Here is a 19,322-nt window from a genome sequence, read left to right as displayed (position 1 = left end):
TAACGTTGTGATATGATGCTTTTAGATGTCTGTGTGATAAACATATTTGTTTGCATATACACGTATTGCTTTTTTTTCCCTAACAAAAAGGGAGTAATACTACAGATATTATTTTACAGTATGCTTATCACAAGTCTGTACATATAATAGATCTACCTCATTCTTTTTAACAGTTGACAGTAAAGATGTATATACCATAACTTATTTAACCTTCTCCTACTGACAGATATTTAGATTTTTCTGATTTTTTTAGTGTTATGTACAGCGCTACAGGGAACATCCTTACACATTTATTTCTGTGTATTGGGACATTATTTCTGAAAGATGAATTGCTTGAAGAGAAATTTGTAGGGCACAGAATATGAATATTTAAAGTTCTGATATATGTTGCCACAAGTTCTAAAAATACCACACCAACTGTTATTCCCTGTATTATAAGAATACTGTTTTCCCTTCACCCCTGCACTGAGTTTTCCAATAATGAAGAGAAATGTAAGTGGTACTATTATGGAGGCTTGTAGCCATGTGGCTAGCATGGTTTTTATATGGGTTTTATATTTGATTTGCGACATTTAGAACTATTTTAATTGCTCTTTAGCATCACCTAATTTCAACCGTCTGGTATTCTAGGTGGTGGTTTTCATCAATGTCAGAGCAGTAAAATACTATTTCCTAGTAAAATAACTGAATAAAATTATAGATTACAGTTGTAAGTAGAGAATTATATTAACTCCTTTTATTGGAACAAATTACTAGTATTCAGAGAAGTGATCATTCTATTGTTTATGAGAATTATTTCCATTTGTTAATATAAAATGAGTAATTTTCTCTTTTAATTAGCTAAGACTTGAAAAATCATTTTTTATTAGTGATGGCAATTAGAAATTTTGGCTCAGCTGATGTATGTTATTTGGGAAGGAGTGTGTTTATATATGCAATACCTATTTTGCCACAGGAACTTGGCTGCATGACACTGAAGAAGTGTTTCTAGGAGGAATTGGTTCCTTTTATCCTTTTATCTATTGATAGAGTAGTTGGATGTTGGGAGACTAAAAATGGTGATGGAAAACTGAAGTTTGGTGGCTTTAATTATTTTCCTTAGCTAGTGACAAAAAGAAATTTAATTTGTGTTGACCTTAAACATTGGTAGCTTTTGTGCTATAAATTTTGTCATTAGATTTAAGTGATTTTTTTTTTTTAACCACAGTGGAAATACAAAATGAGAAAGGAAAATGGTATTAGCGTGGTTGATTTTGTAGGCATTTTATGCTTTAGGGGTTTTGTTAATAAAGGTAGTCTTTAAATTATCTCTTTAGTATCCTTTTGAAAGAGCAGAAAAATTTAATCGAGGCATCAGAAAACTTGGAATTACCCCAGAGGGACAAAGCTACCTTGATCAGTTCAGGCAACTCATCAGCCAGATTGGTAAGTTATTATAAAAGAGTTGGGAAATAAAGTACAAATTCCAAATAGCTATCTCCTTGAATATCTCATATAAATAAACAATTTAATATGTGAGTGCCTGAGATCAACTTTATTCCACTGAGTCATTTTCTTACCAAAAGATTTTCAAGTATGATTACACTGTTGGTGCAGAAATAATTGATAGACTGTGGGACTGTGGACTAAAAGAAATTCGATAAAACCTCTTCAATTCAATTAAAAATATATTTACCTCATCTCAAATATGCTCATATTAGTCAGATTGTAACTATTTATTAGGTACTTACTCTGTTCATGGCACTGTTCTGGGCTTTTAAAATGGGCTCCCTGAAGTTATAGCCTCAATGCAGAGGCATAAAATAATTTATGTGAAAAGTTAATTAGTAACATAAGTAAATAAGTTACATTACTTACAAATAAGTTTGGTTAAGGTTGAAATATTAAATGTTACAATTTTCTGTTATATCATTTCACATTTGTATATAATTTCTTGAGTTGTCCTGCCTTATAGGTAGAACTAGTTTCCCAAAACGTGTTACATTATATTTAAAAGCAAGAACTACATTTAAAAATAATTGTAGATTAACAAAACTGTATACTTATTTAAGCTTTCCACAAAATGCCTCTGCAGGAGGCAGGTAATCATCATTTTAAAGATGAAAAAAGAAAAACTCAGACAAATAAATAGTATTGCTAGGACTTAAACTGGTTTTTTGGCTGAAGTCCAGATGTATTCTGTATTCTTCACAATTGTAGATACTAAACAGTAAATTCTTATTGACTACACTTTGGTAAACTTATGCTTCCTGAGATTCGCTCATTCATTTATGAAACATTTACTAAGAATCTGTTATACCAAATACTCTTCTAGATGCTGAGAATACAAATAGCCTTTGTTCTCAAGGGGCTTTAAATTTACTAGTGGGAAAGGTGTTATAAGGATTTAGTTCTGGAGTAAAGTCACTGAACACTAGCTTAAGTTTTTTAAATTAGTTATGTTTATTTTTTTTTTGAGAGAGAACACAAGCAGGGGAGGGGAGAGAGAGAGGGAGACACAGAATCTGAAGCAGGCTCCAGGCCCTGAGCTGTCAGCACAGAGCCCGACGTGGGGTTTGAACTCACGGACCTCAAGGTCATGACCTTAGCCGAAGTCGGATGCTTAACTGACCGAGCCACCCAGGCGCCCCTGCATATTAGACATTTCTATAAGAACTTAGAATTTTACATTTGTCATTTTTTTTTTCTTATTTTAAGCAATTTAATAAGGAGATTTGTCCCACAAGTAGTTTCCTCATAGAGACATTTGATGTCATTAGACCGTAAGCTTCTGGAGCAGTAGATCTTAGCCCTTTTTGAGAATCTGATGAAAACTCTGAATTGGTTTTCCCCAGAATAGTGCCCATATACTACACATACAGTTCCACATGTTGTTATACCAGAGTTAAGGTGCTTAAGGTCAGAGTCCAGGGACCTCAGACTTAGAGCTGTTTTTCTAAAGCAGCACTGCCTAAAACTTCATTTATTCGCAACTTCATTTATTCATACTCTGATTATGTATCAGAGTTTTTCTTCCCCACATGTGAATACTGCTTGCACTATTATTTATTTAATGTTTTAATATTTTTTAAAGTATAATTTTGTCCTATGAAATAGTCCTTAAATTATTGAAGATGACTGTGCTAGTCATCTTCCCCCATACACATTCTCCACCTAACACATAAAATCATGTCACCTCACTTGCTGCCAGGAGGCATTCAGCATTTGATGAATATTATCCTTTTCACTTTGTTCCAAAATTTTATTCTTTACTCTCTTCTTAGAAAATACAAATTCTTTATCTCCATATAAACATAGTAATGTGTTTTTGAGTCTGTTAAATATATTGGGAAAAGGAGTAAGAAATCTCAGAGTTGGGAGCAAAAGGAAAAGTCCTTTTGTCTAATTACTTGCCTGCTGAAATAATCAGTACCACCACTAACATTTATTGAACATCTGTGTGCCAAGGCTTTGCTGAGTGCTTTGTGTGTTCTAACTCCTATAAAACTCACAATGTTATGAGTATTGCTGTTTATTAATTCTGCAGGTATTTACTGAGGGCAACAAATGTTTCTAGGTGCTGATGATATATAGGGCACTAAACAAAATCTTTACCCTGTAGAGCTTAATTTAACAGATGAGGAGACAGAGATACAAAGTTTATACCTTGACCTAGATCTTCTAGCTAAAAAGTGGCAGAGTCCATTGAACCCAAGAAATCTGGCTTCAGAGAGTTCCTCTTAACTGTTGCTCTATACTTGCCTCTCAGTAGCACATTTTGATCTGCTGGATATTGGTCTGCTAATTGTAGGAAAACAATGAAACTAGACATTTTATATTTGTAAGACACATATTAGGGAAACATTTTAACATCATCTCTCATCTTGGGATAGCCCTAAAAATAGATTCAGTGATACCTATTTTGAGAGTTTTTAAAAACATCAGATGAGATAATGTATGTAAAGAATGTATTGTAATGATTGTGAAATAATAACTTTACCTTTTGTCCTTTCTCCCAACTCATTTCAATTCAGTTTAGCAATACATAGATGACTCTTGAACAATACGTGTTTGAATTGTGCAAGTCTGCTTATATGTATATGTTTTCATACTATTGTAGTACTGTAATTGTGTTTTCTCTTCCTTATGATTTTTTTTAAATTTAAATTTATGTTAGTTAACATGCAGTGTAGTCTTGGCTTCAGGAGTGGAACACAGTGATTCATCTCCTACATATGACACCCAGTGCTCATCCCCAAAACTGCCCTCCTTAATGCCCATCACACATATAACCCATGCCCTCCCAGCAACCCTCAGTTTGTTCTCTGTATTTAAGAGTCTCTTATGGTTTGCCTCCCTCTCTGTTTTTATCTTTTCTTAACAACATTTTCTTTTCTCTAGCTTACTATATTGTAAGAATGCAATATACAATACACATAACATACAAAAAGTGTGTTAATTGACTTTGTCACTGGTCAAGGCCTCTGATTAACTGTAGGCTGTAAGTAGTTAAAAGTTATACACAGATTTTCAACTGTGGGGGTCTTGGGGGGTCCGGCACCCCTAGCTCCATGTTCAAGGGTCAAGTGTATTATTGAATTCCTACTATGTGTAGGGGTGGAGCAGTGAGAACAGAAGCTGTGCCATGGATCTTGCATGCCAGTTGGGGGAGACACAAAGACACAGGATATGTCACTGTTAAGTGCTGGCTAAGAAGGTGTAATGGTTCTGGCCAATGGTATTCAGTGATGGTCAGGGAAAACTCTAAGGAGCAGAGACCTAAATGACATTGGGGAATAAGTCATGTGTGTATTCAGGGAAGGAGCATACCAGAGCAAGGCCACTGGAAGTGCCAAAGCCCTGGGTCTGTCTGGCATTTTGGGGACCTAGGGGCTGGAATGGAGGAGTTAGTAGAGTCCTGAGTGGTAGGGCAGGATATCAGAACAGCAGCAAGGGCACGATCACACAGGGCTTTGTTGACCACATAAGAGATTTGGGTTTTATTGAGATGGAAAGCCATTGTAGGGTTTCCAGAAAAGGAAGGATATGTACCCACCTACTTTGAAAAGAACCACCAGCACTGCTGCTATGTAGATAAAAGATCGGGGAGCTGAATGCTGACGGTGGAAGTAGATAGAAGATTGGGGAGCAGGATGCTCATGGTGGAAGAAGATTGGGGAGCAGGATGCTGACGGTGGAAGATTGGGGAGCAGGAGGTCTTTGCATATTGCAGAGGTGGTTTGGAAGAGGATCATAGCTGTGAACGTGAAAAGTGGTGGGATTGTGGCTACATTCTGAAGGTGGGGCCATTATAATTTGCCCATTGATTAGATATCAAGTATGGAAGAAAGAAAGGAGTCAGGGATGACTTCAGGACATTTTGCCTGAGCAGTTGGAAGGATGGAAATGTCAATTTCTGAGATAGGAAATATAATAGGGTGAAGATCTTGAGTTTGACTTAAACATTAAATTAAAAATTCTTAGTCTTGTAGGTGTAGGCGTTGACTAAAAAAGCCTGAAGGAGTAGTCCAGGTTGGAGATGTGATTTAGGGGCATCAAGTAAAGACCTCTTGGTATCACTTCCAGCTGTATTGGTGGGGAGGGGTTGGTCTGGCAAGCACTCAGTGTGAGAATGAAGAAATTATTGACATAGTAACTTTAAAATGTTTGTTTTTAAACATGTAGTCAGCATTTGGTGAATTTAGTTTATCAAATGCCAGTCACATTTATTTTTAAGATGTTTAATATAGCTGTGTATAAGTAGGTATATTTATATTTTAAGTGCACAAATATGTAAGTTTCACTTTTATGGAGTAAGAATTAAAGTAAAAGAAGAATCTTTTAGGACTTAGGAATAGAAACCCTGTAATTGCTATATGTGACTGTATTCCTGATTGTTAGAGTTTAGACTTACTTGAATAAATATCTGATTTGTGTCTGTGTGTCATTTTTAAGGTAATGCTATGGGCTATATACGAATGATAAGATCTGGTGGCCTTCATTGCAGCAGCAATGCCATTAGGTATGAATGCAAACATTTTTGTCTTATGCTATTTAAAAATTTTATGTCATTTAAATTTATTGTAGGTGGTATTGTAGAGAAGTTTTTTTTTCTTACTGATATATTTTGAGGTAAATATGGAAGAAGACCATTAGTTCTGGTTATATTTTTTTCTTCTTGAATTTAAGATTATAGCAGACCTTTGAAAATTTTTTTTCTCTTGAAGATATAGTTATCAGTACACTTTGTGAATGGTTCTAAAGATTACATGATTTTAAGGATTAAATTTGATTATTCAGATCTAAAGGTCAGTTTTAGAACTAAATTGGTTATATTAGTATAATATAATAATTAGTATATAACAAATACAAAATTCTTTCCAGATAATATAGTTGAAAAATTTGGAGTCTTATAGTAGCCCTTCATATCTCTGTCAATTACTCCTATTTAACTTAATAAAATTATTTTCCAAATTCTTAGATTTGTACCTGATCTTGAAGATATTGTAAACTTTGAAGAACTAGTAAAAGAAGAAGGTCTTGCAGAAGAAACGTTGAGAGCAGCAAGGTAGGGGCACCTGGGTGGCTTAGTCGGTTACATGTCCGACTCTTGATCTCGGCTCAGGTCATGATCTCATGGTTCATGGGATTCAGTCTCGGATTGGGCTCCGCACTGGCAGTGCAGAGCCTGCTTGGGATTCTCTCTCTCTCTTTCTCTCCTCTCTCTCTTTCTCAAATAAAATGATAAACATTAAAAAACAAGGTTAAAATCTAATTTCGGAATAATCTAAATTTGGAGATTTTAAAAAGTATATGTTTATATAAAAACATTTTAAAGGGGAGATTAGAAGGTAATATATAAACTTATGTTTTTGTGTTTTTATTATATAAGTTATGGCCCCAGTTTATGAGATTCAGTTTTTTTAAGACTGCAGTATTCTGAGATTTTTCCAACTTCACTAAAAAGTTATCTTCTAGAACACGCTATCTAATATAGTAGCCCCTAGCTACTTGTGGCTGTTGAGCATATGAAATGTGACTAGTCCAAATTGAAATGTGCTGAAGTACAAAGTATATAAGTAACTTTGAGGATTTAGTCTAAAAAATGCCAAATATCTCATTGGTAAAATTCACTTCACCTCTCTTTTAACTGTTTTTATATTTGTTTGCCAGCACTATTCTAGAACACCTGTCCTTTATTTCGTGTCATCTAGGCCAGCATTGTCCAGTACAGTAGCCACTACCACATGAAGCTGTTGAACACTTGAAATAGGGCTAATGGGCCGAGGAACTGAATTTAAATTTTTATTTTATTTAAATTAGGCAAATAAGATAGCTGATGGCTATGTTATTGGACAGTGCAGATGTACAGACTTGAGTAAGTGGTGATTTTTGAACATAATTGAAAACTTGAGAGAGGCATGCAGAATTATTAAGAAATTCTTTAGAAAACTATAGATTTTATTAATAAAATCTTTATTCTATAATAATTATTATCTAATTATAACAGTTTATTGACTCAGACATGAAGGGGCACCCCTGGACAAAGTGGACACAATTTGAGTCTTAAAAAGAATCATGGTAGAAATCAGTTAAGTAAAAAAAGAACATTAAGATACATTAAGAACATTAAGATATATTAAGTAAAAAAAGAAACCATGAATCCTACTGATGATAAGAAAGATTGGAGGAGTAGAGGGAAGGTTCCTTTTTACAGAAGAATGCCAGCTGATAGATATAGATGAGAAAATGTAGGGAGAAATCACTGTTTTGCAATCACCACAGTAAATGCTTGAAATCAGACAAAAATCATCAATAAAAATGGTTTTGGAGAGCAGAGTATTCATTTACTATCAGAAGATTATCCCACAAATTGCTCAGTAACTACAAAGGGGAAAACTATCTCTATGAGGGAGAGGTTGATGTATTCCACCTTAACTCAGTGATCAAACATAGCATCACCAGTTCACAGGACACACTGACATTTTATGGGATCTTCTCATGCAATGTAACAGCAAGTACCTATGTTGTATTCTTGCCAGAAAGGTTTACTCTGGATTTATTTTAAGGGAGATTCTGAGACATTATCTGAGACATTTCGAAGTTTGAGGCATTCCGTGAAACACCTGGCCTGGACTCTTAAAAAATGGCATGAAGGACAAAAAAGGCAACGAGACTATTCTAGATTAGGAAACTAAAGAGACCTGACAACAAAATGCAGTGGGTATTCCTTAATCATATCCTAGATAAGGGAAAAGGGGGGCTATATAGGACATTTGGGGGATAATTAGGGAAATTAGAACGTGTGTATATTAGATAATACTGTATTTTATTTTGGGGTGTAATGATATATTGTGGCTTTGTAGGAAAATTTCTTGGCTCTTAATAGATTCATATTAAAGCACTTGTGGGCCGAGTGACAAGAAATCTGTAACTTTAAATGTTTCCAGAAAAAACAAATGTGGCAAATGTTACATGGTGAAGAGTAAATAGGTGTTCATTATATTATGTTTTAACTTTTCAACAGGCTTGAATTTTTTTTTTAATGAAAAAAAAATGTGTGCATATTTATGAGAATAAGGCCCCAACACAAGATTTGCTTTGAAATAGTCTATTATAGGATAGCTTAGTTCTTTGCCAAATTAAAGGAGCCATGTACAGTTAATAATATATTTAAAGTCATTTGCCCTGAAATTACTAATTTTGGGCTTGTATGTCAAAGAAGAAAATCAGACTGTTGTCTCTTATTAAGTGATATCATCCATTTAAATATTGATGATCTTTTAAAAATATTTTTGAAGCAGTTTAAGGTCAGAGAGGTGGGATATTATCTTTTAAGATCTCTAGGGTAAAGCTGTCTGCTAATAGCAAGTTCAGATTTATGCAGAGGAGTGGATGACTGACATCAAGTGAAGGAAAGTTCATGGCAGGTGAAGTCAAGGAGTTGTGGGATTGTGATAATGAATCAGTTATCTAAATGGGCAACGGAGTCTTCCAGGATGATGGAGAACTAAAACATGTATCATAGTCCTAAGATAATAAAGGTAGGGCAATGGGTTAAAAGGTTAGTAGATGCCTGATATCAGGAAGGAGTAGCTGGGTACTTGGATATAGTGGGATCATGAAAGTGTCAAAGGAGAGGTTTCTACCTTTTAGTGGTGGGGGAATAATAATTTGAAAGTGATGGTAGTTGTGGGGCGCCTGGGTGTCTCAGTCAGTTAAGCGTCTGATTTCAGCTCAAGTCATGATCTCGCGGTTCCTGGGTTCAAGTCCCATGTCGGGCTCTGCTTACAGCTCAGAGCCTGGAGCCTGCTTCGGATTCTGTGTCTCCTTCTCTTTCTCTGTCCCTTCCTCACTTGCACTCGGTCTCTCTCTCTCTCTCTCTCTCTCTGTCTCTCAAAAATAAATAAAACATTTTAAAAAGTTAACAAAAAATGTGGTGGTAGATGTAAATGAGGGATGAAGGAGAAAAAGCAGCTAATGTTTCCAAATGTTGAGTGGGAAGCTAAGTTCTTGAGGAGGAGCCAGGTTCCAGTTGAGGTAGGGAGGTATAGAAGAAGCATTAGTGAAGAGAGTTTAAAAGAGGAGTTTATTTACAATGAAATGGAATTCTACAGGGCTTATTATGGGAAGAAGAAATATAAAACTGTTATTTTAAGTTTGAAGATGCCCTGCATATTTTATTTTAGGGAATAAGTTCATTAAACAATTGGGATCAGCTTTTGTCCATAAGAAAATAAGTTTATTCTGAACTCCAAGGAAATTGACTTAGAAATTAGAAACGTCTTCTAACGTTTTATACTTTTGAGTACTCTCATTGAAACTGATGAGAGTTGGATTTAAAAAGCCGGACCTTCGTGGGTCATCTGGATGGCTCAGTCGGTTAAGCGTCCTACTCTTGGTTTTGGCTCAGGTCATGATCTCCTGGTTCGAGGGTTTGAGCCCTACGTCGGGGTCTGTGCTGGCAGTGCAGAGCCTGCCTAGGATTCTCTCTTTCCCCTTCCCTCTGTCCCTTCCCTGCTTGCTCTCAGATTAAAAAAAAAAGAAAGAAAGAAAAAGCCACACCTTCTTTTAAGAAAGGAACCAGGTAAATATTTTTTTTGTATTTTAGGCATTTGGATTCAGTCCTCAGTGATCACACACGAAATTCTGCTGAAGGCACAGAATATTTCAAAATGCTTGTAGATGTTTTTGCTCCAGAATTTCGAAGGCCAAAGAATATACATCTTCGAAATTTCTATATCATTGTTCCCCCTCTGGTGAGTATTTTATACCCAAAATGATTTTTTTTTAAGTTAATATGTCCATTTTCTTTACAGCAGGAAATGCACATAGACTATATTACTTCCTGGTTATAGATAAAACTTAAATGTAATCTCCGTGAACATGGCCTAGGAATTTTACTTAACCAGTTATGCATGATGAGACTTAAGATAGATTTTTATTTGTTTGTAACTGCTAGAAAAATCCTAGTGTGATTTAAAGTGAGTGTACATCAGGCACCTGGGTGGCTCAGTCGGTTAAGTGTCCAACTCTTGATTTCAGCTTAGGTCATGATCTCATGGTTTGTGAGTTCAAGCCCCATGTCAGGCTCTGTGCTGATAGCATGGAGGCTGCTTGGGATCATCCCTCTCTACCCCTCCCCAACTCGTGCTCTCTAAACTTTAAATTGAGTGTACATCATTATATATGTATCATATAATCTTCGGGCTGAATTATACCATAATATTGTAAGTGATTAATGTAGACCAGCTTTAACTGTTACAATATGAAGTTATTTCTAACACATCTCTTGAAAGTATTACTGTTTAAGGACAACTTCTGTATTCAGTAGTAAATACTAACATCTAGACGAAATTTTTAGTGCTTCCTCATAGTATACAGAGTGTCCACTGCTCTAATTCTATATAGTTGCAACCAAAAAGTAGCTCAAGTTATCCAAAATCACATTATACAAACAGTGGTTGCAGTGCGGAAAATGGAGTTAAGAGATTAGAGAGGCTTATACTAGCAATAAGAGTTACGTTTCCCTAAAGATTTCTATAATAAAACTTTTTTTAAAATTGTAAATGGGTAAGTCTAAAATCTAAATATCACTAAACAAATGTAACCTTTTGGTTACATCTTAACTTGGAGAGTAATAAATTTTCATATTGCTGCCTGACTTGTTAACACATATCCTCTTACATATTACTATTATTATCCTTTGAAAGCAGCAGATGGTTTGTAGACACCTTTTCTTTGTAAATGTTCTCTTACACTGTTTTTTAAATATGTTTATTGTTAATGCTCTATCATAATTACATGTCATAACTGTGATGTAGCAGAAGTGTCCATATTCATCTGATAAATACTATCTTTTCATCTTAAGACAGTGTCAAACTGGAGGCAGATTTGTCTTATACTCTGTAACAGTGTAGTTAACTTAGGGTGACTTCTTACCATGTGTCTTGAACTTGAAGGACAGCATACTGCAGACATGGTGAACAGTGGTCCGGGAGTTTAAGGAAGAGTGGAGTTGTGCAGGGCAACTGTCAGAATTCTAGGACAGAAGGACATGAAGTGTAGGACACTCTGCTTGTGCTTGAGTTTATCATTGAATTCTAGAAAGAAGACAAACATAAGTGAGATATCAAAAAAAGATTTAACCATTTGTAAAGATTTCACAAATATGTGATTGATTGCCAAGTGAGTTTTACACGCATAAAAGTGAAAGTTGATATTGTTTCCAACAAAATAGGCTGTTATAGTACTTTTCACATGTATCACAATTATTTTTACAGGTCTCTACTCTTCTACAACTGTGCTATCTGTATATAGCCACAAGTGGCTGCTTAAATTTAAGTTAATTAAAATTTTATGTGATAAAAAATCTAGTTCCTCAGTTTTGTGAGCCACATTTCAAGTTCTCAGTGGCCGTATGTGGCTAGTGGCTTACTGTATTGGATAGTACAGATATACGATATTTCTGTCATTGCTGAGAGTGCTGCTAGAGTGTGGACTTTTTGATGGTATTCATTTTTTTATCGTAGTTACTTAATACCTGATAGAAGTTTCAGTAAATCTTTATTGAATAAATGACAAGGTATTTTGTAAGAGCTGAATTTTTAGAAAAGCCTTTTTGGGGGGAATTCATTTCTCCAGGTGACTCATTCTTTAACCCAGAATCTGATAAGAAATAGTATTTTAGAATGAATTGGGCAGAAGCAAGGACTACCACACATAAGAGCACTTATGCTTTGAAGTAAATAAAGCAGGCCTACTTTTCTGATTCCAGCTTTCACTTAGAGTGTGACTTTGGACAAGTTACTCAGCCTCTAGGCTTCAGTGTTCTCATCTGCAAAATGTTCATAATATTTTACAATGAACCATATACAAGGCACTGTGGTTAGGGTAAGTGGTGATCGAGGGAGGGCTTGTAGTTAGAGGACTTGGAAAGAAGAGCCGTTAAAAGATACTTGTACAGATTGTGATCTCACCAGGGACTCTTTATAGGAGGAAGATGTCTCAAATCAAAAGGACAGGAATCTAGAAGGGTTCCTATTTATAATTTTTGAAATGTCTCCTTTATGAACTAAATTCTGAAGATATTTTAGCCCAGTTGTTTCTCTAATATATCTTTTTAGACCCTCAACTTTGTAGAGCATTCCATTAGCTGCAAGGAGAAATTGAATAAAAAAAACAAAATTGGAGCTGCTTTTACTGATGATGGCTTTGCCATGGGTAAGCTTAATGCAATTGTTTTTCCATTAATTTTATGTTCATTATTACCATGGATTTTAAGAAACATTTGCTTAATAGATCTGTGTGCTCTTTGTAGATTTGTTTTTCGTGAGCAATGTTTACTCTTTATTTTTTAACTGGGTCATCTGATTAATAATACTTATCTTCCATCAAGTGTAACTATCATTCATGCCCACCTGGTATTGCTAATCACTTAATTTCATTAAATGTAATGTTTAGACTTTGTTGGGGTGGTGGCTTTAAGAGTTTTTAGCATTTTGTGTTGAGTTCCCCTGTAGCTTCCTCAGTTGCTGTCAAATAGCAGCAGAAGTTTTTCCCCAACCCTCAGCGTGTTACCTGTAAGTGATTTTCATGGCCATGTTGTTTCTTTTTTTCTTGATTGTCTTATTTTTAGTTCTATATACTTTCACTTTTTTTTTTTTTTTTTTTTTTTTAAGGAGTAGAATACAACTTCTGTACTCATTGTAATTTGGCTTTGGTTTTGCTAATGACTGCAGGTGTGGCTTACATTTTGAAGCTTTTGGATCAGTACCAGGAATTTGACTCACTTCATTGGTTCCAGTCTGTTAGAGAGAAGTACCTGAAGGAGATAAGAGCAGTTGCTAAGCAACAGAATGTGCAGTCAACTAGTCAAGATGAAAAACTGCTACAAACCATGAATCTCACTCAGAAGCGATTGGATGTGTATCTACAGGTAGAGGAGAGTAGTAGTCAAATCTGCTTTGATATTTATGATACCCATTCTTGATATCTGAAAACAAATCCTATAGAAACCTCCATTTAAACAGGATGAATAGTGGTAGTAGGTATATTTTAAAAGGAATGGCATTTGGAAGCCATTTGATTCAGATATTAAAAATGGATGGATTACTAAATTCAGTTTCTGTATTTATGATTTCCACAGTTTTTTAGGAATATTTTCAGCTTTTACTTTACATGTTTTTATTTACTTAGGAATTTGAATTGCTCTATTTCTCACTGAGCAGTGCAAGAATTTTCTTCAGAGCAGACAAGACTGCAGCTGAAGAAAACCAAGAAAAGAAAGAAAAAGGTCAGTGAGTGGCTTAAATTTGGAAAGACCAGTAAATCTTTCTTTAATAGACACTAATGTCCCATTTTATCTAGTCAGAATTCCAGCTTCCTTTTCCTTTTGGAAAATAATTTAGACCTAGAAATGCCTTTTTTTTTTTTTTTTTTTTGAAGTACAGCCTACATCATTTGTGAATCTGAATAGAAATTTACATAGTTTTTATATTTCATTCTGGAGTAACTTTTTGTTCAGTTTCATCATAATTTAAATAAAATTTAACAAGTTTAGTTTTTTCTTTCACCCTTCAACTTGTGTCAGACAAGAAGGAACAAATTAGGAGGAACACTAGAATGTAGTAGAGCTGCTAACTAGACACAGACTGAATGAGTTGGGGCAGATGGCTGAGGAGGTGGCAGATTGTAGGGACCCCATTTCATATCATGGTGAGCGGCCTCCCGCCCTCCTCCGCAACCAGGCCTTGGAGAATCAGAGTTTACAGTGCAGCCACGAGAACCGATCGTCTTGTCTATTGTATTCTTTGTAGGATGATATAAATTGCTTATTATTGCATAGTTAAGGCTACACATGATACATTTCTCCCCAGTTTAAAATTTAGGAACAACTTCTTCCCTGAAGAATGGTTGTTTCCTGTTTTCTGTTATAGAAATTATGTAATTTAGGTTTTCCTCGGCTCGGTAGCTTAAAGCTTGCTACAGCAGCTGAGTTGAGTTTTCATGTTTTTCCTATATCCTTACTTGTATTTCACAAATCAAGGCATAAAATTTACATTTTATAAAATAAGATGTTTTTATTAATCTTACTTTGTTAAATTGTAAAATACATATATATTTTACACTGAATTTGGGTAGACCACTTATATCAAGTAACCTATTCCCTGACAATGTTGCATAAATTAAATATGTTAATAATTAGCATACAGAAGCTTTTTTGGAATCTAATTGTGCTTGAAAGTGATTTCAGGCTGTTACCTGGAAGATACTCCGTATTTATTACATGAAAATATGTATATATTCTGTTTGGGTCCCTTTCCAAGGCTAAAGTAAATTGGAAGACTTTGAGTGAATTTGATCTAAATTGTGAAGAAACTCAGTTATTGCTTAGGTTCTGCTCAGGCATTTCATGCGAGAACCTTGTCTCCAGCCAAGCTTATACTTACTTTAAGGCCTAAAACATTAAGGCAGAACAAACAAACCTTTTGGTCTCAGTGGAAGTCCTTGCTGTGGATTGTTCTTAAGGAACTCACTATGATTCTGGTTGATGCGTCTCACCCACATCAACCACCGAGGTGGTGGTTCTGTTGCAAAACTCTGTCTTAGCTAAAGGTTGCTCAGATATGTAGTCAGAGTTGCAGGGTACATGAGATAGTTTTCCTCTGTTAATGAAATGTGTGCATGTGGTATTTCATACACAAAAAAAGAGGAATTCATTTTATCACAATCATAATAAAAAGCTGCTTTAAAAAATGAATTACAAACACAGATGGAAAGCTACTTATTCTGGACAATTTTATATGTGAATTTGCAGCAATGTCTCTGGCAATAACAGCAGTGCACTATAATAGTGATTTCTTGGCCTGGCTGGGGGGAACCGGCTGAGGGGCAGCATGCCTTCAAACGTGCCAGGTGAAACTCTAGTGGCCCACATGCAGTTCTGAACTCTCACAAGTCTACACCTCTATTAAGTACCAGTCAGAACGTTACCTTTGCAAAATTTAGCTCAGATTTCTAAAAAATTAAGGTAACTAAACTACATATACATTGTAATATTAGAGAACTATTTGGTAGATGCACATTTTCTTAATTTGAAATTTAGCAGGTAGCTCTTCTCAATTTTTACTTAATTCATTTTTTAAAAATGAATATACATCTGTCCATTGTTATTTTCACCCACGCTTCCAGAAGAGACCAAAACAAGCAATGGAGACCTGTCCGACAGCACCGTGTCTGCAGATCCTGTTGTCAAATGATACCTATGGTATGCGTTGCCCCTCAGAAGTCATCAGAATTTTGTCAGTACTGTTGCCAGTGAAATGGATGTTAGCAAGCTAATGGTGAAGTTTTCCTGGACCACATCTCTGGTAACAGGTAGATGTTGCAACTCTTTAAGGCGGTGCTGCTGAGTCCATTCTTCTTCTGAAGGCTCAATCTTCTTTCTAAAGGTTGAGAATGAGATTTTCAGTTGGGTTTTTGCCTGGACTTGAGGCTAGCAGATGTGCCTGGGGAGTGTTGTTTGAAGTGAAGCTGTAGAAGGGCCGAACCAAATTCCTAAACTGCCGCCTCAGATCTCTAACAATCTACGTGAGGGTGTAAAACTTGTGTTTGCATATTTGATCCATATTTGCTTGTCATTGGAAACTCAGTGCGTATCCTCTGTACAGCCAGCAAATACATGTTTAAACAAAGTGAATTAAGTCTGAAATTTATGAGGCATACATATCGACATTGTTATAACAGACATACAGAAAGATGGCTTTGATAGAGGTGAGGCACAAGTGTGCTATGTACCTTTTATGTACAGTATAAAACTGGTTCATTGTTAATTTCATGTGACTCAACAAGAGCTGTTCAGGTCTTTGATAAGACATTTTATAACTAGTTTACATTGCTTTGGGAACATGTAACCTCCAACAACTGCTTTAAATTTAAGATTTACTTAATACTCAAGATGAAAGAAAATTGAGAGAAAGCCATAGAGTCCTGCTTGCAACTTCACTTTTGGTTGAAGGCACTACGTGTATCAGAGAAAGTTGTATGGATTTTTATTTCTACATCCAAACTCAGGTTTCTTCTACATTAGGTTGAATTAAAGTCTTGGTGATGGTTTGGGCAGACTTTTTCTTTAAACCAAGTATAATCTAAGACATCAGATTAAGCACTGTGCAGGCTTTTTAAAAATTACCACTGTGAGAATAAAGTTCTAATAAATCATTTACTGATTTGAAAAGTACAGTAAGATTTTGAGTAAATTTAGTTCCTCGCAGGCTACAAGCTTTATTTTTGTAAAGATTACATCAGTTGATAATTAAATGGTTAATCATGGCCTATATAATCTTTGAATATAATACAGTGATACTTTTACAACGAAAACAAAGTTTAAAACTGTACACGTAATAACATCATTTGGTAAACACTTGATTTTTCCATTGCACTTGCCTATTAAGCATTTCTTTGGGTATATCCTGCAAGTAATTCTAATGTTTGATTTCTAGCTTTTGGAACAGGTGTACAATGCCCTATCTGTATGCATTGATTACTGGCAGGGTAACTTTCCCAGCCCAAGATAAACACTTCTACTGATCAAAGTCAGAAGAAACAAAATAGGTAGGAAATGTTTTTTTGTTTATTATGTAAACATGACTTTCAGAATTATGAACAATGGGTGGATTAAAGGCATTTAATATCTGTAATTCATACTAACTGTAGAAATGGCCCTAAAGCATGCTGCATAATTAGTAATTTATATTTTCATTATTGTAAATGTTTATATTAATGATCTTTTGATTGTATCAAATTCGTCACCATTTCATAGCAACAATATTATTCTTTTTTTTTTTTCTCTCTGACTTCCCTAAAACAATCTCCGTTTTTAATAGGGGTAGAAATTGTAATTGGAAGAGAATCTGAGGTCTCTGTTCATTATCCCCACATATATCAGTTATTATCGATCTTATGAATATTCTATAGAGTTTATATGCTGACACCATGGATACCTACAGTTGAGAAGAAAGTGATTATTATTTTGCCATTAGCTCAAAATAATGTCACTGTAATCTGGATAAATTACACATATTTGAAATAAAATCTCTGAAAAGATTAAGCATATTTAAATGCCATTATAGTGCAGAGCAATAGGGCTTGAGTGTTTCACACCTAAGTTAATATATGCATTTGGATGATGTTTTCTTTGCTTAACATATTAGTGTTAAATATTTTTTTTTGGACATACTGTAGTTTAAAATTAGTGTGAGCATTTGTTGTAAATTCACAAACTCAATAATGTTCAAATTCTCAGGAATTAAGGACTAACCATAACTTTGTCAGTTCTAATTAAGTTTTGTAAAAGATGGCAAGTTTGTTACCTCACTTGAGTGGGGCTTCCCCCTACCCTAATTCTAAGAGAATATAATATGTATAATAAAACATTAATAAATATAATTTCAAAAGTTTACTTCCCCTGGATGTTTATGTTCAAAATTGAATGTCTTAAACCAGTACTTCTTAACATTAACCTTTTTGGAATCCCCTTTAATAGAATATAGGGAATCTGTCTTTAAAAAAATACTTGCATGCACATAGGCAAAACATTTCAAGTATAAAATTGGTATTGGCTCCTTTCCACGCAACCCAGGTGGAGAACTTTTCTTTTTCTCTTTGTACGTTCTTGATCTAATCCTTGTTGTTTTCAAATAAAAAGAACCCATGTGAATGTTTACTTTTAAATCCTAATCCTGGGAAGGGATCCTTGGTTTACAGTGTTTAATGTTAGAAATAACTCTAGTGCCATTTGCAAACATGAGTTTAACTGAAACAGTAATAATAAATGAGAGCCTTTTAAATATTACACTGGAGACAGGAGACACATGCCTTTTTTTTTTTTTTTTTTTTAAATTTTTTTTCAATGTTTTTATTTATTTTTGGGACAGAGAGAGACAGAGCATGAACGGGGGAGGGACAGAGAGAGAGGGAGACACAGAATCGGAAATAGGCTCCAGGCTCCGAGCCATCAGCCCAGAGCCTGACGCGGGGCTCGAACTCACGGACCGTGAGATCGTGACCTGGCTGAAGCCGGACGCTTAACCGACTGCGCCACCCAGGTGCCCCAAGAGACACATGCCTTTTAACTACAGCTGACCCTTGAACGGCATGATGTTTAAACTGTGTGGTGGGGGGTGGGAAGAGTGTGCCTGGGTGGCTCAGTCAGTTATGTGTCTGACTCCTGATTTGGCTCAGATCATGATCCCAGGGTCGTGAGATTGAGCCCCGCCTCAGGCTCTGCGCTGGGTGTGGAGCCTGCTTAAGATTCTTTCTCTCCCTCTCTTTATGCCTCTTCCCCACTCACGCTCGCTTTCTCAAAAATAAAAATAAACTGTGCGGGTCCACTTATATGTGACTTTTAAAAAGAAATCCAATATAGTTCTGTAAATGTAGTTTCCTTATGATTTTAATAGCATTTTTTCTCTAGCTTAGTTTTTTTTTTTTATGTTTATTTAGAGAGAGAGTGGGGCAAAGGCAGAGAGAGAATCCCAAGCAGGTTCTGCACTGCCAGCATAGAGCCCAATGTGGGGCTCGATCTCATGAACGGTGAGATCATGACCTGAGCAGAGATCAAGAATCAGATGCTACAGTGTGGCGGTTCCTCAAAAAATTAAAAATAGAACTACCCTAAGACCCAGCAATAATTCTACTAGGAATTTACCCAAGGGATACCGGAGTGCTAATGCATAGGGGCACATGTACCCCAATGTTTATAGCAGCACTTTCAACAATAGCCAAATTATGGAAAGAGCCTAAATGTCCATCAACTGATGAATGGGTAAAGAAGATGCGGT

General features: G+C 35.5%; 1 protein-coding gene across 4 annotated transcripts in view; it reads left to right on the top strand.

Annotated features, from left to right (window-relative positions):
* The window catches only part of WASHC4 (WASH complex subunit 4), a 60,532-nt gene extending 42,591 nt beyond the window's left edge, over nt 1-17,941 (top strand). For 3 of the 4 annotated variants that reach the window (XM_025926438.2, XM_086712472.1, XM_086712474.1), the window contains 8 exons: nt 1,317-1,425; nt 5,935-6,001; nt 6,461-6,547; nt 10,091-10,238; nt 12,606-12,702; nt 13,221-13,417; nt 13,678-13,774; nt 15,673-17,941. In XM_025926438.2, coding sequence (XP_025782223.1) covers nt 1,317-1,425; nt 5,935-6,001; nt 6,461-6,547; nt 10,091-10,238; nt 12,606-12,702; nt 13,221-13,417; nt 13,678-13,774; nt 15,673-15,740 — 870 coding nt within the window. In that variant the 3' untranslated portion in view covers nt 15,741-17,941. The remainder of the gene's footprint in view (nt 1-1,316; nt 1,426-5,934; nt 6,002-6,460; nt 6,548-10,090; nt 10,239-12,605; nt 12,703-13,220; nt 13,418-13,677; nt 13,775-15,672) is intronic. The other variant, XM_086712473.1, reaches the window with a different exon arrangement.
* Nucleotides 17,942-19,322: the final 1,381 nt, after the last annotated feature.

The sequence above is a fragment of the Puma concolor genome, chromosome B4 (assembly GCF_028749965.1).
Source record: "Puma concolor isolate L17-30 chromosome B4, mPumCon1.1.hap2, whole genome shotgun sequence".
NCBI classification, from domain to species: domain Eukaryota; kingdom Metazoa; phylum Chordata; class Mammalia; order Carnivora; family Felidae; genus Puma; species Puma concolor.
Note: the sequence above shows the minus strand (reverse complement) of the source record. Positions and strands in the feature narration are given on the sequence as shown.